This window comes from Colobus angolensis, unplaced genomic scaffold (assembly GCF_000951035.1).
Source record: "Colobus angolensis palliatus isolate OR3802 unplaced genomic scaffold, Cang.pa_1.0 Scaffold63, whole genome shotgun sequence".
Taxonomy (NCBI): domain Eukaryota; kingdom Metazoa; phylum Chordata; class Mammalia; order Primates; family Cercopithecidae; genus Colobus; species Colobus angolensis.
In genome coordinates, this window is record NW_012119932.1 from 4239722 (window position 1) to 4267089 (window position 27368).

Below are 27368 nucleotides of genomic sequence, written 5' to 3' on the forward strand. Positions count from 1 at the left end.
TACTTTTATTTTCTCCAATTAAAAGATTAATAAGACAAACTGTAGGCATGAAGGAAAGAAAGGAAAGCTATAAAACTGGGAATACAAATTACATTTTCCTATTCAACAGGTCAAAGAAAGTGCTGCAAGGAAACAAAATAGGCCCAAGGAAGTATTAAAAAAAATGAAATCACCAACAATCTTAGCCGGATATAAGGCAAAACGAAATGGGGTAATCTTGGGTATTATGAAGTTTTAAAAGATGCAACAAAGTTATGCACTGTTATGAAATAATGATGACAGAGATGAATCCAGAAAATACAAAAAACAAATGGGTAGTTCCTTTTGCATGAAAAATTAAAAAAAAAAAAGAGAGAGTCCAAGAAGGAAACCTGGAAACAGAGTCAGACTGGAAATACCGTGGCCTAAGGGCTGTGGGGGTTACCACTCACCTCCTCCAGGAGACAGCAGCAGAAGTAATATCCCTTTAAAGCAAAAGACACACACACAGCAACTAATCAAGACCCATAAATCCAATCACATATTCCCCAAGGTCAGTAACACACTGGATAGGAAAAATGAAAAGGACAATTGTAATGCTGTTTTTATTTAAAATTTTATTGAAACCCTCTTTCACCCGTTTACCGCTTCCTAAGTGAAAATGCATGTTGAAGTCTGAGCCTGATGGTATTATCTTCAAATTATTCCTTAAATACCTGAAAATATGATTTTTGAAACTTGGAAAAGTGAAGCTAGGACAAGGATCCATTTTACATGCCTGCTTCTTTGTTTATTCATGAGCAGAGCTAGACTAAGAAACCTTTCAATGAGAAGGAGAGCATGTATGCAGGAGTATAACTCTTTATTCTGAATTCTACCCTCACTGGCCCCATGAAAGGTAAGGAACACTTTAGATAGGGTGGGGAAGGGATTTTGGAAAACTTGTGATAAAGAGGAGTAAATTCTTCCTAAACTTGGCAAAACCTAACAGGTTACCCACACAGTCTGTGTCTTAAGTTAATGCACTTATGTAACTAGCATCAGAGTCTCCTTCAAGTGCCCTGTATATGTCATCAGTTTTCTCTTTCAAAGATTTCTCTTCTGTATCCTACTATATAGTTAGCAAGGCCAGCTTTCCTTGCCTATGTCTATGACGAATTAGCTAGAATAATCTAGGGTTTTTGAATGCCATCTCTTATCTATATCTCATTGGAGGTGTCTGCATGTAATAAATGCCTTAAAACCCTTTAACGTGTTTTTAAAATCTACTTTTAGAGCAAGTCCTATGCATGTGAATGACCATGAATAGTTCTTCATATATTCAAGCTACTAATGTTTAAAGTATTACATAAATTTAGAAAATATTATCTAAAGGTATTTCCCATTAAATAAATCTAGAATATACTTAGTTCAAATATTTAGAAAGATTTAATTACTGTTACTCATAACTACTCTGCTGTGAATTTGAGTATCAAAATATAACTTTGCTTAGTTATTCAGTGGTTGATAGCTGTCCACCCTCTGCAGAAGTGTATCTGAATATCCAGGGGAATAATACCTGAAAAAGAAAATACTCCATTAAACACTTGTGAAATGATCAACACAGCAGGCACATAAGATGCAGTATAGGGGATTGATCTGAAATAATCCTGTGAGTGAAATCTCAAATACACTCTGAATAATTATGCTCCAGAAACGCTTTGTGCATAAAGTTAGAGGCTATCCAGGAAGAGAATACAAATTCATAAAAGTGTGCTAGAGAAGTAGCAAAACATTTAAGGGATATAAATGTAAGGGCAAATGGGAACATTTTCCAAACAAGAATCTTCAATCCAGTGACAATATTTTATTACAGAGACTTCATTTTAATCATATCAAGTGGCTAATGTTGCTTTAAGGATCATAGCTAATAGATTTTTTTCATAAGTTAGACTACACAGTCTATTGTTACTAATCAACTTCTGCATTCCAACTGCCTTAGAGATCATTCTCAGCATGGGTTTTAATCAGATCTGGTCACCTAGGAAAACAAAAATTTCTGGGAGTATAATTCATATTGAAAAACTATTTAATAAAATATAATTTCAAAAAAACTATTTACCAATACTTGTATCACACAAACCTATGAAATTAATCATTTTTACTATTAATAGTTCTTGGGCATCTATATACTATACATTTACATTCATAAATTGAACATTTTATACAAGATTTAGTATAAAGTATTAAATATGTGGATCAATCAATTGTGAGATGCTTAATATGTCATGGAAATAATTTACATGCAGATAAATGAATGTCAAATAAAATTAAGCAGGCATTCTAGAATAATTTTTAAAAATTTATAAAGTATAATTCAAAAATTCTCAAATCACTCAAAATGATTAAGCTTCTGAAGGCATTTTCTCCAGATAAAACCTAATATTAGAGACTTGCTTTGCCTTTTGTTAGTTATCTTTATCTATGCCCAGATGCTTGACCTAAAAACTCGTAATTTATATTACACTAAAATTCCTTCCACAATTTATCAAGTTAAGGTGGACCAAAAAAAAATACAGCTGTATTTTCTTAGTAGTGTGCTTATAGGCATACATAAACAGATACTTATGTACACACCCAAAAAGCTACCTGAAAGAATGTTTCTCCTCTAACAGTCTCTTACTCTTGAAAAAATTGTCTTTCAACAGTGGGTTTCTTCGAAGTATTCTTACACTGAGAAATTCACAACTGTTTCTTCTCTTAGTCAAAAATTTTAAAGCAGACTTTACCTTCCTAGGCCTTCAAATGTATCAGACACCAGATAATATGAATTCGAGAGGTAGATTTTTAAATATCTTTAAAATTTTAACATTTTAATTTAAATATTAATTTTATATTTTAATGTGATAAATATTTAATTTACCATACTAATACATTAATATTTTACATATTTCATAATATAGTATTCTTAGTATTGATATAATGATGTTATCATTGATATTAGATTAATAATAATTGTTATTACCATGTTAAATATGGGAGACACCAACCACATGTAGACTGAATGGGAGCCACCAGCTACTGAGGACTAGAAAAATGGTTAGTATGGGCCGGGCACAGTGGCTCACACCTGTAGTCCCAGCACTTTGGGAGGCTGAGGAGGGTGGAACACCTGAGGTCAGGAGTTCGAGACCAGCCTGACCAACATGGCGAAACCCCGTCTGTGCTAAAAATACAAAATTAGCTGGGAATGGTGGTGCACGCCTGTAATCCCAGCTACTTGGGAAGCTGAGGCAGAATTGCTTGAACCCTGGAGGTGGCAGTTGCAGTGAGCCGAGATCGCGCCATTGCACTCTAGTCTGGGCAACAAGAGTGAAACTCCATCTCAAAAATATAAATTAATTTAAAAAAAAAAGGCTAGTATGTCTGTATTTGGATTATATAAAATTTGCAGTTGAAAAAATAGATTCACAAGTTGTTCCAAACATATCTAAAATTTTTCCAATAACTGAATCAAGTGTCGGTTTTTAAATTTTAAATTCAGTATTAAAAATTCAGTTTAATAGACATACTAGCCATTTTTCTAGTCCTCAGTAGCCACATGTAGCCCTTTGGCTAAGCATTTTCTCATTTAATTCTAACTATATGAAATAGGTAATTATCTTTAATCACCTTGTACAGATGCGGAAACTGTGGCTAAAAGGGTTAACTATTATCTTCAAGGTAATAGTTAGTTATAGTAAGTAGTTATAACTGAGAGAGGAATTAAGGTCTGTTTGACACCTAAGCCTGAGCTCTTAGCTTACTCCTTTGGAAAGAAAATAAGCCTCTAGATAAGACCAGGAAATTCCTTCCCTCTGGCCAGCAAACACGGCTATCCCAACTTACCTCTAAATGGCCTTTAAGAATGTAAGCAAATTGACCTTATCCTAGACCCACAGAGAATTGGGGTTATTATTATATTGTTATGATACCAGAAATATGCTGAATGGCAGACTGTGTCCATATCTCCCCCCCCGAAATTAGATGTTGCCCCAAAGCTGCTTCCCCACCCCAGCTGAGGCAGAAATTTTGAAGAAAAATGAGTTCAAAAACACCTTATGGCTGTGGAGTGAGCCAGGCCCAGAACTTAGGTCTTCTAATGTCTAGTCCAGACCCCTTTCCTCTCATTTACCTACCTTTCTTTATTAAAACAATTTAAAGATTACTAAATCAGAAGGCAATATGAAACAAATGTTTAGGTTAGTAACAGATGAATGTACCAGTTGATAAACTGTCTTACAAAGGATAATTAATTCTAAAATAGTTGTCACCAAGTGATTCTTGAGAATTACGTAATTGTAAAAATAAAACTATTTTGAGATTATATTTGTCTATTTTTATAGAAGGACAACATTTCCAAGATGTCTATAAAATACCATTTTATAGAACCTAATGTTTTAAGACATAACTGAGGTTTTCCTACTTGCCCTGTGTGGGTAAAATATATATATATCAGAAATTTGAAAATATTAGTTAGGTAACCAAAATTCTTTATGATAATTAGCCAATTTTAAAAATAAAATCTCAGCCCACAGAATTGGAGCAGTTAAAAATTTACAATAGTATTCTGACAAGGCACTAGATTAATTTCTAATGTGATGGAGTTGGCTGTTTTTCCTGGTGCTCAATTAAAATATGCCTTCAAAAATGTGGGAAAAAGACTACTCTTCAACAAAGCACCTTACCATTGGTTGATTCTAATAGGTCATTCATTCTGGGGACACTTTAGTTTTTTTTGGTTTTTTTTTTCCGCATCTTTCTATAACTTTGTTCGTGACAAAATTGCATTGAAAGTTACCTTAAACTTATATAAAATACCATTCTTCCTGAAGGGACATATATTCCATGTATACAAATTAATTTTATTTTCTTCATAAAAGATTTTAATATTTCCTTCATTTAATGGTTTTACACATTTTATGTTACACAAACTTTTAAAGTACACATTTGTGGCCAGGTATGGTATGGTGGCTCACACCTATAATCCCAGCACTTTGGGAGACCAAGGTGGGTGGATCACAAGGTCAAAAGAACTAGACCATCCTGGCCAACATAGTGGAACCCTGTCTCTACTAAAACTACAAAAAATTAGCTGGGAGTGGTGGCACACACCTGTAGTCCCAGCTACTTGGGAGGCTGAGGCAGGAGAATAGCTTGAACCCAGGAGGCGGAGATCTCAGTGAGCCAAGATCATGCTACTGCACTCCGGTTTGGAGACAGAGCCAAACTCCATCTCAAAAAAATAAATAAAAATAAATTTGTATATGTAGACAAATTATACATGTCATGATATATCACTGCTTTAATGTATCATATATATTAATATTTCAAAACTGACTTATTGGAACTCTTTTGGTCAAGGAGTTCTCATAAACTTCCTAAAAGTGCACAAACTTGCAACTCTGGAAAGAATTTACTGGGTAAAAATATGTGGATAGAAAACAAATGTTAATCTTAAAATTGCTTTTGTGCTTTTAAAATTAATGTTACCATATGTATTAAACACTATTGATATTAAATAGGAAGAATTAACAGACATGTTGCAACTTACGTAAGTATATGTTACAGCATGTAAGTTTTAAAAATTAGAATTTATATTTTCCAACATTAATCAAAGAAAATAAGAAATAAATGTAGGATTAGAAAACATAGATAAATATGTCTTTATCCTGCATGCCTTGGGGGCATTTTTAAAGATTCAGTTGTTTAAATCATTCTATCTTTTTTTGGTAGCTTTGCTTTTATTTATTTTGAGTTTAGTGGAATAGTTCTCCTTTAGGTTTACAAGGACTGAGGCTTAGGCTGAATGCTCTGCAAATCAACTTCATTTAAAAATGAATCTTTTTATTAATCTTGAAAATAGCATCTTGCTATATTACTCTGAAGTACCTGTATATCATAAACATTATTTTGGGGTTTTTTTGCATTTAGATAGTAACTTTTTTTTGTTACTCAACATCTGTTTAATATGCAGTTAACTATGAAAATCAGAATCTATAGGCCTTTTATAATCAGGTATTCACAATTTAAAAACTGGTTACTTTGAACTCTATATTTGGGTACTCTTTAGTAAAGCATGTGTTAAATTAGCACAAAAATGTCTTCGATGACATTCTAGTTTGAATTGGAAATGTGTGTGTCTGTCAGATCATTAATTAATTTGGCAGGGGGAAGAGATCAAGAGAGGAATAAAGGTACATATTGGCCTCACATCGTATTTCAAAGTCCACATTTTGACACAATGGATATAGAACCTAGATTTGAAGACAGAAAAACTATATTCTAATATTGAACGTTTCAAAGTCCATTTTCCCTACCTCACTATTTCCTCTGGGTAACAATTGTTAATACTATTGATGTATTCTTGAAGGAGAGAACCAGGTTCTGCTTTTATCTCTTGAATTTTTTTAAGGCCACCACTTGTTACGAAAAGTCGTCGAGCTTTGCTATCATGCGGCAGTACCTTGCAAAGTGAAGCACATAAAATGTCAGCTTTTCTTTTCCAAGTTAGATTATTACTATTGAGAAGCAATAATGTATGTAAGAAAATGTAAAGGAGAATTTATACCCAATACACCTATAACATAATGAGCCAAATCTGCTGCTGATTTGAAGTGAAATGTGCTCTTTTTAGAATGTGTTAATTTTTAGGCTAAAGAAATGAAATAAAGGCAATGAACATGGGCAAAGGCAACGGAGATCCACTCACAGATGTAAAATACAAAGCTTACACCATTAAAGGTCTCTCTGCTCCCTGAGAATTTAAAGGCAAGCTCCTTAACAAGGCACAAAGGGTCCTCTGGGACCCAGCTCCTAAATACCTCTCCAGCCACCACTACTCTCCATCCTAAATATTGTTTCAGTAACATCACAGCATGCATGCTGTGCCATCTCTTGCCTTTGCCCATGCTGTTACCTCTTCCTAAAATGGCTTTCCACACTCCACAAACCTCTCCCGTTATGCTTGGTTAGCTCTTAGTCATCTTTTAAGATTTAGCTCATGTCACCTCCTTTAAGAATCCTTCTCTGGAAGCCCCTATCCCCTTATCCCAGGATGAGTTGAGTCCTTCTCTTCTGTCAGCATTCTGTCAAACCACCATCCGTGTGCTTACAACATAATACCTAAATACCACACAATATTTTAATTTTAATTTTTAATTATGCATTATATGTCTGTCACAATGTCACTGAAGGCAGAAACTATACTTGACTTCATTCATTCATTTCCCTCTAGCCTGGTACCTAACAGAGGTTTGACAAATGTTTAACAAATGAATAAATATACTAAAGTGTAGGCAGAGAAAGGAGACTGAAATGTTAGAGAGACAGAAGACCAGAAATGTAAGGAATCAATAAATCCAAGAGAAGGTTTCTTAAAGCAACCAATGAAAACTAAAAAACAAGTCATCACTGGATCTGACAGTGAAGAAAGGTGCTGAAGACTTGAGTAAAGGCAGCTGTGTGTGGAGGGGAAGTTGAGGAAGCCAGGTTATCAGCAGCTGAGGAAAGTGTCCCAAGTAAGGAAGTCAAGACAAACTTTAAAGTTTCAGAAAGAGAAAACAGAGGTAATCAGTAGACCGAGGTAGGATAGAACTAAAGGCTAAAGATGTTGCAGGTTTTGATCTTAGGATCAAGGAGACTTGAGCACGTTTGCATGTTGACAGGGAAAAGCCAGTGGAAATGAAGAAATTTATTATGAGAGACAAAAAAAAAAAACAAAGACTGACCAGACTAGGAAGGTCCTAGGGAAGGGGTGGGCTCACAATGTGGTGCGCTCTTCCTTGGTCACTGCTACTATCCCTCTGACAGAAACACCCTTTTATCCCATCTTGTTCCTTCTGCAAGGAGACCAGCTCCTTTCACTTGTCCTTCCTCCATTGAAGCCCTATCTGAACATTTCAGACTACATTCACTCATTCCTTCTTTTAAAAAAGTTTATCTCCAACTCTAGTACATTGAAATGTTTTCTAATTGTTTTGTCTGCTCTCCTCAGCTACATTATAAAGTTCCCTGAAGAACAACTTAATCTTTTTTGTCTGTTCCCCAGTGCTCAGCAGAGAGCTGGGTACATGTAGGCATTTAATAAATAATTAAAACCACAAAAGGATCTTGCTAATTGAACAATAATATAAATCAACAGACAATAAAAGATTGCACTAGTATGTATTTATAAAAAACGTAATATTCCATAAATATATTGGTTTTACATATTTCGCTTGGCCTAGAGAATTTTCATTACTTCCTATCTCTGTCCCTAGCTACTTCAGTACCTTTTCACCTTCTACCTTGCTTTATCATCTCTTTTTAGTGCTTTGGTATCTTTCGATTAAGAAAATATTCCTGAAGGCACATTTATAAGTGTATATGATACAGGTACTGTATTTATCTTGGGGCTAACTTCCACACATCCCACTGGTTTTACGTATTTTGAACTCTTAATGTAGGTTAGTGTTTACTTTCATAGCTACTTCAATAAAACCAGAATATCTCACTCACTAGCCTAAAAGATTAAACTACAAAATGAAACTTTCAGAAATAATGTCAATTACCCAGTTCAAGAACAGATGACTCTGTCTGTAGATGATCTGCTCAGTCCTGATCTCTTATCACTCTTAGATGACCAAATTAGCTGGTCACTTTCTTAGCACCCAAAAGTACAAAAAAAAAAAAAAAGAAAGAAATTTACCAATTTCCCTTGTGGTAATTTAGTCTTTTCTCTGCATTATTTGGTTATTTAGTTGGTTTGTCAAGAGGGCATGCCATTGTATCTCCCACATCCCATATAACTAAGAGGGGGAGGTTATTTTCTTGGAAGGAGGAAGAAAGGACATAGGTGTTTGATACACAGAACTGTATCCTGCCTGGGTGAGTGGCTTCAGCAATGTGAAACTTCTACTTTCCTGTGGCTCTGGCACTTGAGGGCCAGTTGAACTGTTGAAGGTCATGAACAGAGTTGAGAGAACTGAAGGCTGTTAGCAGATTCTATCTTTCAGATGGAGACCTAAAACTAGACAAATTATTTGTAGGGACTACTTTAAAAGTTATAACAATACATAGTTTTTGTTCATTATTTGTAGAAACATAGTATATGAATAGTAATTTCTCATTTATATAACATTATAACTGACTATTCAAATGAATTTGCCACCCCCCATTCATTTTTTTAAAAAAATCTTTTAAATTAGCCTGACCCACTTGCACGTTTTATTTCTTAAATACAACTCTTTGGTTGTTTTTGTTCTTTTGAGTGTTTAATATGTGCCTGGGATTGAGCTAAATGCTTAACATACAATAATATCTCATTTACTCTTTACAATGACCCTATGAAATAAGTACTCTATTTACATTTTATGGGTAACCAAACTAAGGTTTAGAGAGGTCAATATTTTCTTAAAGAATTATAGAGCTGGTAAGTGGGAACTCGAGGTACTCCAGTTCAGAACCTGAGCTCATAACCACCATGGGCTACTACTTGCACAGACCCCATTTTCCTAAGCCAAATTCACTGAGCATAATTTACCCAGCTCTTGACAGCTTAGGGTCACCATCCTGACTATCAGTGTCTGTGGTAATAGAGTCATTCTCTTTTATCCTTTGCTATCGGTAATCAGCTCTGCTGGCTGTGCCCACTTCTAGCAGCTTGACCTTTCTACCTTACTACCATTTACTATCATTTAATCTGCAACAATCTAAGAAATATGACAGCTACATTTGTTAAAATTGTTCATAAAATAAGTCAATATGCTCCAAATGACTGTCTGAGAAAATCTCCAGTAAAGCACATGAACTTTGCGAAAGATGTTTCAGTGGCTCAGAAACCTTTTTCCTTTTCTCTTTATGATCTTTGCAGTATTCCCAGGTGAGTGAGATGAAAGACACTAGAAAGATTACTAAAAGTCATTTATCAATATAAATTATCTATATTATGAGATTTTTACTTTCTGGGAACAGTTAAAAAGACAGTAGAGGCTTTGAGGAAAATGTGAGGATGAAGAAAGTGTTTTATTTACATGTGAATTTTGTTAAGGTAACTTTCCTGTCCATACAGATTGGTGAGAGTTAAGCAGTAAAACCATGACCCTGTCTTACAGAAAAAGCTACTGACCCAACAGAAAAAATAAAAATAAGTTAACAAATCATTTTGATTTTCTTCCTCCCCTTAGAGGCTGCCATTTCTTACCTTACTGAACTGTCCAACCACGTGCTTCAGAATATTGGGAGGAGCATCATATAGAAATGGTTCAAGGGCTGGTAAGTAAGTGCATTTTTGCAGGATACTCTTTATGGCTTTTTTACTCTTGAAATACAAAGCAGATGTATATATAAGTAAGTAATCAATGAAACCTCGGCAAGAATTCAAATCTCACATTACAGGAATTTGAAAATAAAATCAATTTCCTGGTCTAAGCTGCAGTTGTTTCATTTTTTAAAATTATTGTCAAAAAAAAAAAAAACAAAACTCCTGCTTTGATTGGTTTTATCATAGAATATCCTACAAGTTGTCTTTGTGTTCAGCCTTAAAATGTAAAGTGTATTACTGAGCTCTTAAAATACCTAGAAGAAAATTAAAATTATAAAGCACAAAGTTACAGACTATAAATTAATATATACTATATTAGAGTAAAAATTTGTATACAGGAAACTGAGATAACTAATACATCCCATTTCTACTTATCAACAAATACAATAAAATAATTTAGTTTTTTGAAGAATGTCATTATCAGGCTTTCTATATTCTCCATGATTTCATGGCTTATACATAGGCAGTCAAAATGGCTACAGGGTGCATTATTCAATGAGCATTTGCAGAGGTGCTGCTATAGCTCCTGGGTAGACATTTCCCCCTTCACAGAAGCAAAACAGATAGGATCTACTCAACTGCAGAGAAAAGATCTCCTAAACAGTAGGGAGTGTATCACCCACAAGCAGAAGAATACGTACCATATGTACCATTTCTACCCCCTCCTGCACTCCATATTTCAAGGTGACATCATGTGGTGCTGACCCTTGCCACAAGTGGAGAAGGGCCCTGATGGGGCTGCAGCACATCATGGCAGCCAGCCCTCAGGCCATGGCTAGTTGTGGTTCATTTTCTTTGTCTTAAAGGCTGTCCCCTTCAGTTGGAAAGCTTCACAATTGGGTTTGTCTCCAGCTATTTTCCACTAGAATTCCACATCTGCTTGACTGAGGTTTTGTGCTGCAGTGCTCCCTTATGGCTTTTCTCTTCACCTATTCTTTCTCTGAGGCCTTACCCAACCTGGTCTTCTGAGATCACCATATTGTTTTGCTATTATTGTGCAATGCTCTTGAAATGTCAAGGAGCATTGTGATTTTCACATCATGAACTTTATAATTGATGAATCGATTCAGCAAAACTTTATCACAGGTTTGTTATTAGTAAAGAATCTCTTGAATTTAAGGTTTCCTGGAGACCCAGGCTAAGCAGTCTTGCACAGCCTCTTATTGCTTGACACATTTATCCTCAAACACTGTTTTACAAATTAGATTAAATAAAACAAGGAATGTAAAATATGCAGCTCAGCTTTTTCCCACAAGTAGTATAATGTAAGTTAGAATTAAACTCTCAATTCCCAATATACTTGGGAACTATCTTAAATCATGGTAATCTTAGCAAGCTAATAAATTTAACTTCACTGTTATCAGTGAAAGTGTTCTTGAACAGTGTAGCAGAAATCACATACACTGTACAATAAAGACACCCTTATTCTAGTAGTTCTAAGTTGATGTATTGTTATTAATCAAGAACTGTAGAAAAGGGTCCAATGACACTAGAAATTCACTGAGCTTTACTATCTTTCATGTGGAAGAAATATAATCAGCTTATGATTACATTCTTCTAGATAGAAATGTATATCATAATTCATAATCAGCTGTATTATCCAGCATGATAGAAATCCTAGTTATTTAAGACTTTGTTTACATGTCTATTTGACAATGAAAAGGAATGAAGTACTGACACATGCAACAACATGAACAAACCTCACAAATGTTACCCTTAGTGAAAGATACCAGGCACAAAAGTTCACATACTGTATAATTTCATTTATATGGATTGTCCAGAAAAGTCAAATTTAGAAAGACAGAAAGTAGATTATAGTTGTCTGCAGCTGGCAGGTATAATTGAGACGAGGAAGAGGGAGTGACTACAAATGGGCATGAGGCTTCCTTCTGGGATGATGAAAATATTCTGAAATTTGATTGTGAAGATGGTTGCACAATTCTGTAAATTTACTAAAAATCATTTAATTGTGTACCTAAAATGAGTGAATTTATGGTATGTAAATTATATCTCAATAAAGTTGTTAAAAACACTTAAACTCAGCCGGGCACAGTGGCTCAGGCCTGGAATCCCAGCAATTTGGGAGGCCAAGGGAGGTGGATCACCTGAGGTCAGGAGTTCGAGACCAGCCTGGCCAACATGGTGAAACCCTGTCTCTACTAAAAATACAAAAATTAGCCTGGTATGGTGGTGGGTGCCTATAGTCCCAGCTACTCAGGAGGCTGAGGCACAAGAATCACTTGAACCTGGGAGGTGGAGGTTGCAGTAAGCTGAGATTGCACCAGTGCACTCCAGCCTGGGCAACACAGTGAGACCCTGTCTCAAAAAAGAAAATACAATTGATTTTTGTATATTGATCTTGTATCCCATGACTTTGTTGAACTCTTACTAGTTCTATGATTTGTGTGTGTGTGTGTGCACACGCATGTGTGGGTGTCTGTGTGTGTGAATTCCTTAGGATTTTCTACATACAAGATCATGTCACATGTTGGTTTTAAGATTCGTTACCTTCTAGAAGATATGCATTATGATTGGTTGTTTATGGCTGTGAGCAAAATAAAATAGCTCTTACAACTCCATACTATGAATTGTACAGAAATTTTATGGGGCCAAAAAAACTCCCAGCCAGGCGCGGTGGCTCACGTCTATTCCCAGCACTTTGGGAGGCCGAGGCGGGTGGATCACGAGGTCAGGAGATGGAGACCATCCTGGCTGACGTGGTGAAACCCCGTCTCTACTAAAAACACAAAAAATTAGCCGGGTGTGGTGGCGGGCACCTGTAGTCCCAGCTACTCAGGAGGCTGAGGCAGAAGAATGGTGTGAACCCAGGAGGCAGAGGTTTCAGTGAGCCAAGATTGCGCCACTGCACTCCAGCCTGGGTGACAGAGGGAGACTCTGTCTCAAAAACAAAAACAACAACAACAACAAAAACCTCTTCTATTTACCTAACTCAGTAAATCAAGTAATATCTTACCTTGGACTAATGAATAACAGATTATACATTTTGCTAATTGTCACTGCATTTAGTAGTTAAAGGACACCTATGTCCTTTCTTCCTCCTTCCAAGAAAATAACCTCCCCCTCTTAGTTATATGGGATGTGGGAGATATAATGGCATGCCCTCTTGACAAACCAACTATATAACCAAATAATGCAGAGAAAAGACTAAATTACCGCAAGGGAAATTGGTAAATTTCTTTCTTTTTTTTTTTTTTTGTACTTTTGGGTGCTAAGAAAGTGACCAGCTTATTTGGTCATCTAAGAGTGATAAGAGATCAGGACTGAGCAGATCATCTACAGACAGAGTCATCTGTTCTTGAACTGGGTTTAGACACAGTATATGATGATGTCAGAGAAGGAATCTTGAGCTATCTATTGAGGGCATTCTGAGGGTTTGAGCCTGGTTTCCTTATTAACTAGCATAGCATCTACAGTTCTAAATTCATTCATTTTTCTGTCATTTCTAAAAACTGACTGTATCCTCCCTGATTCAGGCTATTGGAAAAACCACAGTAAATAACAACACTATTTTTTACCTCTTAACACTATGCATAAAAATAGCAATTAACAAAATAAAATTGATAATACTATGGGAAACCAACACAATTTCAACTGCTTTTCACTGAAAAGTAGAAGAATACCAAAAATTACTCATTGTTGCTTTCCTTAATGGATTATTGGTGTGGCTTGCTCCCAGTGTTAGAGAGTAAACCTTATCAATGGTGTGGCCTGCTATCAGTGGTGGGGCCTGGTGGGTGGTGATTGGATCATGGGGGTGGCTTCTGATGCTTTAGCACCCTCCCCCTAGTGCTGTCTCATGGTAGAGTTTGTATTAGTCTTTTTTCATGCAGCTGATAAAGACATACACGACATGGGGAAGAAAAAGAGGTTTAACTGGAGTTACAGTTCCACATGGCTGGGGAGGCCTCAGAATCATGGCAGGAGACAAAAGGCACTTCTTACATGGCAGCGGCAAGAGAATGAGAAAGATGCAACGGTGGAAACCCCTGATAAAACCATCAGATATCATGAGATTTAATCCCTACCACAAGAACAGTATGGGGGAAACCATCCCCATGATTCAAATTATCTCCCACCAGGTCCCTCCCACAACACATGGGAATTATGGGAGTACAATTCAAAATGAGATTTGGGTGGGGACACAGAGCCAAACCACATCAGAGTTCTCATGAGATCTGCTTGTTTAAAAGTGTGTAGCACCTCCACCTTCACTCCCTCTCTCCTGCTCCGTGATGTGAAGACATTCTTATTTCCCCTTTGCCTTCTTCCATGATTGTAAGTTTCATGAAGCCTCCCAGCCATGCTTCCTCTACAATATACAGAACTGTGAGTCAATTAAACTTCTTTTCTTCATCAATTACGCAGTCTCAGGTAGTTATTTATAGCAGTGTGAGAACAGGCTAATACAATTATCTTGAAAAACTGCTTAAAAATTTTTAAAAAATCTTTTCAGAAAGTTATTTTTATTCTGAAAGCATTGTGGTCCAAAGAGTAACAGCTATTAAAATGAAGAGGAACATAGGAGTAAATCTTTATGACTTTTGGTTAGACAAAGCCTTCTTAGATACAACACAAAAAGCACATGCAACGACAACAAAAATCAATCAATTGAATTTAATTAAAATTTAAAACTTTTGTGCTGCAGACAATATCATCAAGAAAATAAGACAACCCATAGGATGTGAGAAAATACTTGTAAATCATACATCTGATAAGATCTTGCATCCAGAATATATAAAAAACTCTTATAACTCAATAATAAAAAGATAAATAACCCAGTTTAAAATGAGCAAAGGTTCTGAATAGACATCTCTCTAAAGAAGATGTATGAACAGCCAATAAGTATATGAAAAGATTTTCAACATCATTAGCCATTCGACAAATGCAAATCAAAACCACAATGAGATACCAGTTCAAACCCACTAGGATGGCTACCATCAAAAATAAAGATAATAACAAGAGCTGGCAAAGATGTACTACCTTGCTGGTAGTACATTGGAAAACAGTTGGGCAAGTTTCTCCAGATGTTAAACAGAGTTATCCATTGACCCAGCAATTTCATCCCTGGGTAAATACCCAAGAGAAATGAAAACACACATCCACATGAAAACTTGTTACAATAATGTTCATAACAGTGTTATTCATAATAGTCAAGAGTAGAAATAATCCAACATCCATCAGCTGGTAAATGGAGAAACAAAATGTGACATATTAATACAATAGAATATTGTATTGGCAATGGAAAGGAACAAAATACTGATATATGCCACAACATGGAAGAACTGTGAAACTTCAACTAAGTAGTAAAGAAGCCAGGCACATGGCTAGGTGTGGTGGCTCACACCTCTTATCCCAGTGCTTTGGGAGGCCAAGGGAGGGACTGCTTGAGGCCAGGAGTTTAAGACCAGCCTGGGCAACACAGTGAGACCCTGTCTCTCCAAAAAAGAAAAAATTAATTAGCCAGATGTGGCAGTACACACTTGTAGTCTTAGCTAGTTGGGGGCCTAAGGCAGGAGGATCACTTGGGCCCAGGAGTTCAAGGCTGCAATGAGTTATGATTATGCCACTGCACTCCAGTCTGCAACAGAAAGAAACCCTATCTCTAAAAAGGTTATATATGTTGTATGACTCCATTAAATGACATGTCCAAAAGAGGAAAATTCATAGAGACAGTAAATTGATGGTTGTCTGGGGCTAGGCAGAGGGGATACAGAATCACAGCTAATGTGTAGCATTTCTTTTGTGGGGAATAAAAATATTCTAAAATTAGATAGTGGTGATGGTTTCACAATTCTGTAAATATACCCAAAACCATTAAATGGTACACTTTAAATGGATAAAGGTATGGCATGTGAACTATAGCTCAATAAAGCTGCTAAAAAATGAAGGAGGAACAACTATTACCATAGGAACACAATAATTAAATAATTATCTTAAACATAGTTTTATAACTAGAAAGAGCTGATTCAATGACAAATTTCAATATGATGCCTCTAAATCCAAACAAATAAAGATATATTTGAGGCCGGGCGCGGTGGCTCAAGCCTGTAATCCCAGCACTTTGGGAGGCCGAGAGGGGCGGATCACGAGGTCAGGAGATCGAGACCATCCTGGCTAACATGGTGAAACCCCGTCTCTACTAAAAAAATACAAAAAATTAGCCGGGCGTGGTGGCGGTGCCTGTAGTCCCAGCTACTCCAGAGGCTGAGCCAGGAGAATGGCGTAAACCCGGGAGGCGGAGCTTGCAGTGAGCCGAGATCGTGCCACTGCACTCCAGCCTGGGTGACAGAGCCAGACTCCGTCTCAAAAAAAAAAAAAAGATACATTTGAATCAAAATTTTCAAAACATGTAGATAAGCTTATTAGAAAAAAAATTCTTCTCCATTTTTATTAAGAGATTTGGAATAACATGGGAGCAAATAGTAAGAAAATCTATAGAATGTGAGAAATCATACATTTTATAAGAACTTGTACCCAGAATATACAAAGAACTCTTACAATTCAATAATAAAAAGATAAGTAACCCAATTTAAAATGAGCAAAGAGTCTGAATAGTTATTTCTCCAAAGAAAACATAAGAGAAATTCCAAAAGACTGCTCATTGGTTCTCCTGCATGGAAACCAATTAGAGAATGCTTACAGAAGCTGACATGCCTTTGGGACAAAATGAACTTCAACATGGGCTTATAATTTGAAAGCTGCCATAGAGTAACAAATGAGAAATACCATTAGACAGTTCTTGACACTCTTGGATACACTTTTCCCTACTGAGATGGTGTCAAATTGAACAGGCTTGAATGGATGTTTATTCTACACCCTTTAAAATAACAGCTGATATAATTCAAGAGATGGTGGGGAAAGAAAAAAGAATGATCAAATCTCTACAATAATAAAATATTTGGATGGGCCTGAAGCCTTTAAAAGATTATTGATGGAATAATGATTGGTAACTTTTTAACTTACTATTAAGTGTATTTCCTGAAAGTAATACTGTACTAAATATAGGCAGAAGGAAGTTAATTTCTATTAGTTAACCTAAAAATACCACTTGTTAAACAAAATGATATTTACCTTACTTCAAAAAGTGAAGTTTTCAAATTTATTTTTCTCCAGTGATATGCATACAACATAGTATCATAATAATTTATTAAAAAGCAAGTTATATATGGTAGTAGTATATAAAAAGTACATACTCTCACCTAAGGGACTATTTGCAAGGGCTTCTCAAGCTGAAATTACTATTGAGTCCACTATTAATGATTAATGCTCTAGCTCATATATCCCTTTACTTTATTTCCAAAACTTAAGAGGAAACACAGGAGAGTGGCAGGAGAGGACGGAAGAGGAGAAGGAGAGGAAGAGGAGAGAAACGACAATGACAATGGGTTAAAGAAATACGAAGCCAAAAGAGGTCTATATATGTAGGCTAACATTATATACACATATACATGTATATCAGCTGTGCTTGGACAACTCAAAGCTGGGAATAGAGTTTTGGTTTCTCACCAGAAAGTTAAAGAGATCTGCTAAACTAGAAAAGACTTTATATTGTCAATCTTTCTCTCTTTACCAAGCATTGCCAAAGAATACACATGTGAGAGACATAGGAGGGAAGTTCTAAATCTATTAAATTATTGTTGTTCTAGAAAGCCTTATAAAAACTGAGAAAAAAATGTTAAATCTTAGAAACCAATTTCCCTCAAGGAATTAGTAGAGAAATAATATGCAAACATGACCAAATATACATAAATTTGCTTTTATAAAATTTACAAGTCAAATAGATAATTTGCTATACATAACTTTCAGAGTCCCTTAAGTGTATAGTTCAAGTAAACTTCCCATCTCATTATGCCATCTAAAGTTTCACCAAATTGTTTTCCTATTTGTTAGTTTACTGTTTTAATTAAAATGTAAATGTAATTTAATTTACTGTTAAATTATTGTCTTTTCTGTGAACTTCCCTCAATCCAAGTCAATTTTACAAGCTGCTTTCAAAAACGTACATGTTTTCCTAATAGGAACTATGCCGGAAAACATTTTATTTCTTTTTTTTAAATTCTAAAATCATTAAACAATCCATCCTTCTTCATATTCATGTTTTGTGAATAATTTTATTAGTTAGTAATATTTCAGAAAATCTGCCTTTTAAAATGCATGATTTAAAAATATTTAATTTAGTGAGTCTTACAGACAATTTTTTAAAGAAACAAATACAAGACATATAATTAAAAGGTCAGGTGGCCTTGGAATTAAAGAGGCAAATTACGGGTTCAAAGATACCTGCTGACTAGTTATATGATACATTTGAAAGGTACCTTAAATTCTTTTGGATTCTACTTTTAAAAGCAAAATGAACTAGAGGTCTCTCTTGCAAATTCAAACTAAAAACTTCTATTATTCTTCAATTTCTACTTCATAAGTCAAAAGGAATGTAGAATGCAATAACCATTCATTTTACAAACAACTTTGCACCCATAGAGAACTTTCTCTAAAATATATCACTGAGTTTTAGAGACAGGGTAACTCATTTTCAAAGAAGAGTGAAGTCAATTCTGATAAATTTGTATTTCTTGACTCATAAAACAATATTGTCCATGATGAAAACAAAGAGATTTTAAATGACATACTTTTTAAATGAGCCAAAATCTTCATAAAACAGAATTAAGCACTTACTTTTACTTGGAGATCCTCAGAACTTTCTGTTGACATGTACAAAGAAAGCAGAACTGGCAAAGTATTTGTGACTGCAACAGCCCGTGCGTGTTCAGGAGTGTGTCTTCCAATCTGTCCTAAGGCCCAAGCAGCTGCAGCCTTAATATGATCTTCTGGTTCTTCTGACAAGCAGACTGACAACTGGGGTACACCCTGCAGCGTGGATCAAAAGAGCAAGTGTTATGAATCTAGAGCAGGATTAAAGAGTCTTCCATGTCTCTCAAACATGAGAAGAAATCATTTCGGCCTTGATCCTTTTCTTCTTAAACGGTTCAATAAATGAGCACATCACAGGGGCTGTCATTTCTTAAGTCAATAAAATGACTAGAACTAAATTACCTTAATTATCTGTAACAATTCAACTAAACCAAGAATTTCTCTACTAGCTTTTATCCCCCAAATAGAGAGGTATTTAACCAAACAACAGATATTACAGACTAGGAAATACGCAAAGCCAGATTTTACTGTGGCAAACTAAAAATGTTTAGAATTTTAAAATCTTTTATTTTCCTTTGTTAAAAATTTAATTTAGAATCTTCAAAGAAATTCTTTTCACCAAATATAATAAACCTGATATAATAAGCCTGAGAATAAAATAAATCAGTAAGAATCCTATCTAAGTACCTTGTCAACGGAATATATTCACTAACACCTTTCCTGAAACAGTACATAAATAATTTTTCATCAATTATGGTCAACTTTTAAATTATAGTTCTTTCCACTTTAACATGATTGAATGTCAAAACAACAATGATTACTTTTGTTACACAGCACATGCTTACATTTTGCATCTTAGGCTTCAATTGTATCTAAATAATAAAAACAGAATTAACTAAAGAGCCTCAAATACATTACATTTTGTATACCCAAGGAACAATTTTAAAAAATCAAATTCTAATTCCAAATTCTGTATAGGTGTGATTTGCTGACTAATTTGAGATTATGGTAATCACCTTAAATTTAGTACCACAAAAAAAGATCACATGGTTGTGCTACCATAGCAAAGGCCAGAATCATCATATATACTTTTATTCTTCGCTTTTTAATTTGGTTATTAAGACCAATTTCCTGAAGAGATCAGCTATATTTCTTCACTGGCTTCTTTCCTACAACTAAAAATGTATGTCTGCAAATATTAAAGGTCAGACCTGTCTCCAGAATGAAGCAACTTTCCAGAAAGTCCACATGTCCAGGATGTAACAAGACTGAAGAAGCAGGAGGAAAAGGAGACAGTGCCTCTACTCCATCCCCAAAGCTCTGACTTTTTGGCCTCAGTTGTAATGAATAACAAATAAGATAAGGAATGAAAATTTGCTTTAAAATTACTATTTAAATGTAAGGTATTATTGCTAGTCTTTATAGTATCACACAGGAAAAGGAGAGAGTGCTACCATACTATGTGGCTTGCCTGAAACTGCTGGAGTTTCAGCAAGCAACACCTTGATCTCTATCTGAAAAACAAACCAGGTGGGAAAGGCCAGCAGTAACCTTAAACCAAAGAAGGGAAGAGCTTCCTGGTTAGTTTCAGGAAGACAAATGGGAAGCAATGGCAATTGCTTCTTCTTTCATCATTCTTCCCATGCACAAGCTTCATGACTATCCACAAAAGAACCAAGGATCAAAATCCTGGTAACATCCTTACCGTGACCCTTCAGAAAGCACCACCATTGCTCTAGTCACTATCACAGTCTGTGGTAATAGAAGAACAAAAGGAAAAGAGCAGGATAAAAGGGAGTAAAACGAAGAATTATCATGAAATAGGGAGAAAATAAAGATCTGAGGCTCCTTTTTATTCTGAGGATTAGTAAGGGATAAAAAAAAAATCCACATTTCTGTTTAACATACAGCAGCAGGTTTTCTATGCTGATAAGAAACCCACACCCCAGAGGATCACCACACACACTGTAAGCACACAGGCTTTGAAGCATTTGTCCAGAGATCAATATTTATTCATAAGCACACATCTCATAAGCACCTACTATGTGCCAGGGCTGCACTAGATGAGGGGTTCTCACAAAGTTGTGAATTGAGATAAAGCAAAATCCCTAGAGCAAGGAAACAAAAACACTGCTATCTGACACGTGCTCTGAATTGCCTAAATCTAAGAAGAGAAATAGTTCATAAAAGCTGAAGAAGAGAAAGTGGATAAAAAGGGATGTCCAAGCCATTGTCATCTCTCACTCAGGTGGCAGGAAATGGAGGGGTATATAGACCTCCCGGAATACTGAAAATGACTATTGGGCATGGCATTTACAAATAGGTGTTTCTAACCAAGGTAAGATTTACATGTTTGTAGATATGTACAATTAATCCTTCAAGACACAAATAATACTTAAATATAGATAATATTTAAATATTAATGCTCAAAAAAGTTGATATTCTGTTTATTCAGAAACACTGAGTAAAACTTTAAACTTCCCATAACCTTGCTAATAAAACTTGCTAATAAGCATTGAAACAATCAAAATTTTTTTCAGGTAATTTTTTTGCTCCAGTCAGTTATATCTTGTATTCTGTGGGAGAACATTAATCTGTGGTTCTCTCTTAGAATTTCTTACTGCAACTAGAGAAAAATGAAGCAAGAACAAACCTTAGAAATGATGACCGCCATTGCTAGGTTCTCAGAATGAGCTGCTACGTAACCAAGCATCATGATGCCAGGCAGCCGTGTGTTCCCTTTGCAGGACCCAATGCAGTCAATCACGGCAGCAACCCCTCCTGTGTTAACTACCAGCTGTGAAAGCTAAGAGATGGGAACAAGAGTTAGATCACCAGGACCCTACAGTGGTCTTTAAATACAGTTTAATATTGCCACACTCTATTTAGAACCTAAAAACAACTGGTGACATTGAATTATCCTTTAGTGAAATTATTATATTTATTAAAGAAACATACAAGTACACTAATCCTGCTAGTTCAGATGCACACGTACACTCACTGTGAGGAGCTTTATTCTGTGGTTCAATTTTTCATGCATCAGTGGCACAACTTTTATCCCAATTATAATGGATGTCAAAATTCCTCACCTAGACTTTAAGCCTAGGGCTAGTTCATAACTAACTACTGAAACCCCCAATCACAATGGGTGAGTATGAAGCAGATTAATCACTGAATGCTGAAAGACAATGTCAGACTTGAAATATTCTAACCTAATTATTTCCCCCTTGCTAGTAATGATTACTAGCTGAGTGCACTTTAATTTTGAAAAATCTCAATCAAATAAAGATGTTAGATGAAATAAAGAATGAGGACTTAAAGTTTAATGAAATAAAAATTGGTTAGTCAAAATATACACAGAAAAAAGATACTTCACAACCAACACAGGCTTGCTTTCTCTCTTTCTTTCCTATCTAGAGCAGCTACTGGAGTGGTGACAGTAGGCCAGGGGACCTTTGTGATTTCTCCCAACCTGGAGCTATAATAGTGTTCTCACTACTCCCAGCTGACATAAAATGGTAAGGATGGCAAAGTTCCATAGTCCTCACAATCTAGAAATGGAAAGTTTGAAATGACTAAAAACAGATTTCAAGCTCAAACTCAGCTAATATAACCCAGTGTTCTCAACTGGTGGCAATTTTGCTCCCTGAGGAACATATGGCAAAGTATGGAGACATTTTTTATTGTCACCACTTGTGGGGAAGGGTACTTTTGGCATCTAGTGGGCAGAGGCCAGGGATCCTGCTAAACATCCGTCCTACAATGTGCAGGACCAGCCCCCCACAACAAGGAACCACCCAGTCCAAAACATCAGTAGTGCAGAAGACGAGAAATCCCGACCCATCTACATCATGTGCCACTACCCCTAGGCCCTATAAACAAATTGATGTTTTATTTAAAAACCAAAACTATTACATATTATTGTGTCTTGAAGTTTCTTTTCACCTCGGGTGTATGTTTTGCAATCTCTCTAATTAAAGTAGAAGCATTTTTCTTCACGTATTCATCCTTGTCCTTCAGACAGGTAAGTACAACTGGAAAAATCTCTGCTTCAACAACCATTTCTGCCAGATCCACGGAATGTTTCGAAACCTGACTGAGAGCTGAAAGGATCTGATGCTGTGAAGCAAAAAAAAAAAAAAAAACACTATATAGCATCCACTAGAGAGTTCAGATTTAAACAGTTTTATATATATTCAAATTCTTTTATAAAAGGAAAAAAATGTACATGCCTAAACAACCTAAGATTTGTTAGTCTTGAGACATTCACATTCTAGTCTTATATCCAAGTTTTAAAAATTCCTAATTTCCAAATTAGTTCTCAATATTTTGAAACTCTATTACAGATGATTAAATAACATGACCTCTGGATGAATACCATTTCTTAATTATGCAATACTGAAATTGCTAATTTATGAGAAATGTGATCATTTAGTACAAAAATCATCAAGCAGAAAAATATCTTTGACATGATGCTGATACCATTTCAAAGAATGTTCCATTGCTTAGTTAACATTAACAATTTTAAAACATTATAGGATGTAACTATTAGAATATAAAAGTATAATTGGTGACTGTTAACTAAAAATCAGATTTTAGAAAGCTATAAAAAAGGCTAAGATAAATATGGCAATTTCCATAAGAAACAATATTATGGTGGAGGGTTAAAAAAATCTTTAGGTCTTTTCCAAACCAAAGATTTAATCATTATGTGATTCTGTATTTTAATTATTAATGTTAACACTGTTGTTACTTCTGATCTTGTACATAGTTTCCCCAATCACATTTTTGTTATCTAATCTTTACTATTATTTTCACATATTAAGAGACCAAATACATAATATATTCATATCTGTTTTCAATGATAATTTACTAATTATTTTTAGATGCAAAATATTCACGTGTACACATTTCCATTTTCTTACATTATAAAAAGGCTGATGTGTTTTTCAACCTTATTTTGAAATACCTTCAATTTAGCATCAGGGTTCAGGAGCATCTGGGCTAAGTAAGCAACAGCTCCTGCATCCACTACTGTCTGTGCTAACTCTGGAGAATGCTTTGCAATATCACTGAGGGCTGAAGCAGCAATCCTTTTCAAAGCAATTTCTGGTTCCTGGATACAGAATACTAAAAGAGGAACAGCTCCCGCATCCACCACAGCTTGTGACAGTTCTGTGGGTCCAAGAAAAGTAATTAAGTGAGTATGGGTGACTGACCCTTGTGCAAGCCATTTTTCACCCTGACAGATACAGCAAAGAAAAAAGGGGAGGGTGTACTTCACTCTCTCGACATCTGCATTTCAAATCAGGCTTCCTGGTTTCATAAACCATGTGGACCAATCCTGAGCTGAAAAGAATACAGGTCAATAGATGGACCTCCATTTACATGAACACATTTGAGGTAGATTAGGCTGAAATGGCTTGTTATTCTTTTTTTTTTTTTTTTAAGAGAGTAAGCAGATGTCAGCTGTTTAAGCTCTGACAATTCTGCACTTCTCAATAGACAAGCATTTTATGCATGGTTTACAATAACAGAGAAAATTTAAGTACCAAAAATTTACCAACCACACTAATTAGGCAATATTTTGTGCTATTTACGTGAGTAAACATTAACACGAATCTTGTGCCAATAATGTCAATTTTTAGATTCCTTTTATCTTGTAGTACTTTTAAAAGATTTTTAAAAACTTTCATACAAAATAGAAAGCTGCCTTTTCATTGTACATGTAAAAATACTTTAAAAAATGAGACCTACTACTAATCAATAAACTTTTGTATATAAATGTTAATGTTTAGATACAAGAATAAATTTATCTTACTCTTGTCAGAAATCAAGTACACATCTTTTGAATATACATGTTGATTTACTTGTATGTCCAAGAATAATAGCTTACAAAAATAGCACATTTTAAATTACAGATAATGGGAGACAGGCAAGCAGACCCATATAATATCATGGAAAAACTGCCTTTTGAGAAGCATAAAGCACCACATGCAGTTACAGATACTACTCACATTGTATTCACGGCCCCTCTTACTGAATCACAGACACCCATTTCTGGAATCTCTTCCTTTAAAAATATGTTCTTATTTTCCCAGATGTGTAGTGCTTTAGTTATATATAAATGTCTTAACTGTCAAGCTAAGAGCTCTATTTAGCATATCACTTAAAGTATTTAATTTGAAGATAATACAGTGTTTGATTTTTCAAAGTATTGGTAATATCACATCTTCTAAAAGAAAATGTTAGCAAATACAGGTTAGTGTCCAATATTTGCTTCCCTTGAATTATCATAATTATCTTAGAAGTCCCAATATTGTATAAACAGTTCCTTCATTCTTTCATTAAACAAGTATTAATGGAAGGCTATTAAGTGACAGGCTCATTCAACTCGGCACCAATGACACACTTCTGCAAATTAACACTACATTCATTGGCAAAGGTATGTTTCAATTTTTAAAATTTGGTGTAAAAGCTAGTATACTATGGGAAGTTCTTAAGTAATCTCAAGAACGAGAGGTAGATGAGAGGAATATGTTTTGTTTTGCTTTGTTTTTAAAAAAGAAGACAATAGCCAACAGACTGCAGTATCAATCTAGCAATAGAACAGGTTCCTCAGAAACAGCCTCTGGGATGCTACTGCAATAGACTGAAGACCATGAAGACAGTAGGTGACATAGGTGATCACTATTTCTCTTCCCACACCACACCCCCACACCCATCCAAAGGAAATGGGGAAAAAATATAAAATGTTATATTACATATAATTTCTAAATAAAATACTCATTTTCTGATAATTAACATTCTGCTTAAGAATTCAACTCAATCCAAATTATACAGGTGTCATGTAGTAATAATTTATATGTTCCTATTTAAGAACACCTGGAATATATATATAATGGGCTGAATATTTTGTTTTGATGTATTTTCACTTTTATATGCAGTTTCTAGGACTACAGAATATGTAGCAAACTACAACTGTTTAAAAGTACTATTAAAAACTCAACATGCTTTTTAAAAAACATCTATTATCTACCTTTATAATTCCCATTCATTTGACTTGCTCCTTGAGTAATTCTTGAGTGCAATATCTTCCTTCCTTAGAATAACATGTTAATAAAAAAGCAAATTCTGTTCTTCTAACTTGTTACCCAAGTTTTCTATTCTCTCCGGAGTAGCAATGTTAAATGTGGGAATGGCTGAGGATGGCAGTGGAAAAAGATTTGCCATGAAGGTAATGAAGTTTCCAAGGACCTAAAGTGGGCCTAGCAATTTTGTACTTGCAATTTCATATAGTTTACATCCCCAAATGTATATGGTTCTACTGCTCTTGAGTAGCACACTTTTTACTTAGAAGTATTGTTCTCCTAGCTTCAAACATATGTTAATATTAAATATCAGACAGTGAATGTATACACAAGTAAGAATACAATAGGCCTAAATAATGTAGACTCCACATATTACACATTCAACAGGCTATTTCACTCTGCCTCTGTCACTACTCTTTTTCCCATTATTGTTTCCTCTGGTGTTTCTATGCCAGCCACTGTTGGCGTCTACCCAATAGCCATCGTCAGCTAGGGCATAGGCTTGTGAGCAAATCCTAGACCTAAGCAGAAGTCAGCTGGAAGCAACTGTGAAAGCTCTGTAAAAACTGAGATACACAGCAGAAAATACCCTCTCTTCTTTGTTGGATATGGTCATGTCTGCAAATAACATGTGGAACTCCTACATCCATCTTGCAACTATAATGGAAGAAATCACCAATATGCTGAGGATGGCTGACTACAAAAATGAAAAGCATCCAGGTACTCCATGACACTGTTTAGCCCCAAAACCATCTTTGGAACTGCCCTTACTCTGAACTTTGTGTCATGTGAATTTTAAAAATGTCCTTATTGCTTAAGCCACTTGTAGTTTACATTCTACAACTTACAGCTAAAAACATCCTGATATAATTCCTTCCTCTCTTATGCTTGGTGTCTGTACATGGTTTTCTCTCCTCTTTCACTCACTGAGTGTTCGTTAAGTGCTTACTATGTGCTGCACACTTGGCTAGATCTTGCGGAAGGGGAATAAAAATATTGTTCTGTTCTAGAAAACCCTGCTCAGAGTGAATACATGAACAGGCCACTACAAGTATAGAACACAGCCAGGAATCAGGTCTGTGGAGTGTTCAGGGAAAATGTATACAAAAGTATCATTTCAAGAAGTGCTTCCAACCTTTCTTCCTTCTCCTCTTTTCTTTTTTTCTGTATTTTCTTTCTTCCTTCCTTCCTTCCTTCCTTCCTTCCTTCCCTCCCTCCTTCCCTCCTTCCTTCCTTCCCTTCCTTCCCTTCCCTCCCTTCCCTCTTCCCTCTCTTTCTTTCTCTCTTTCTTTCTTTCTCTCTCTCTC

General features: G+C 35.4%; 1 protein-coding gene across 4 annotated transcripts in view; it reads right to left on the minus strand.

Annotated features, from left to right (window-relative positions):
• Nucleotides 1-576: 576 nt before the first annotated feature.
• Nucleotides 577-27368, minus strand: part of SPAG6 (sperm associated antigen 6) — a 62955-nt gene continuing 36163 nt past the window's right edge. For 2 of the 4 annotated variants that reach the window (XM_011963847.1, XM_011963848.1), the window contains 7 exons: nt 23940-24145; nt 22916-23089; nt 21624-21776; nt 18995-19186; nt 10181-10297; nt 6318-6463; nt 577-1537 (listed from right to left, as the gene is read on the minus strand). In XM_011963847.1, the coding sequence (XP_011819237.1) occupies nt 1468-1537; nt 6318-6463; nt 10181-10297; nt 18995-19186; nt 21624-21776; nt 22916-23089; nt 23940-24145 (1058 nt within the window). In that variant the 3' untranslated portion in view covers nt 577-1467. Of the gene's footprint in view, nt 1538-5338; nt 5417-6317; nt 6464-10180; nt 10298-18994; nt 19187-21623; nt 21777-22915; nt 23090-23939; nt 24146-27368 lie in introns of all 4 variants that reach the window. The other 2 variants (XM_011963850.1, XM_011963851.1) reach the window with 2 other exon arrangements.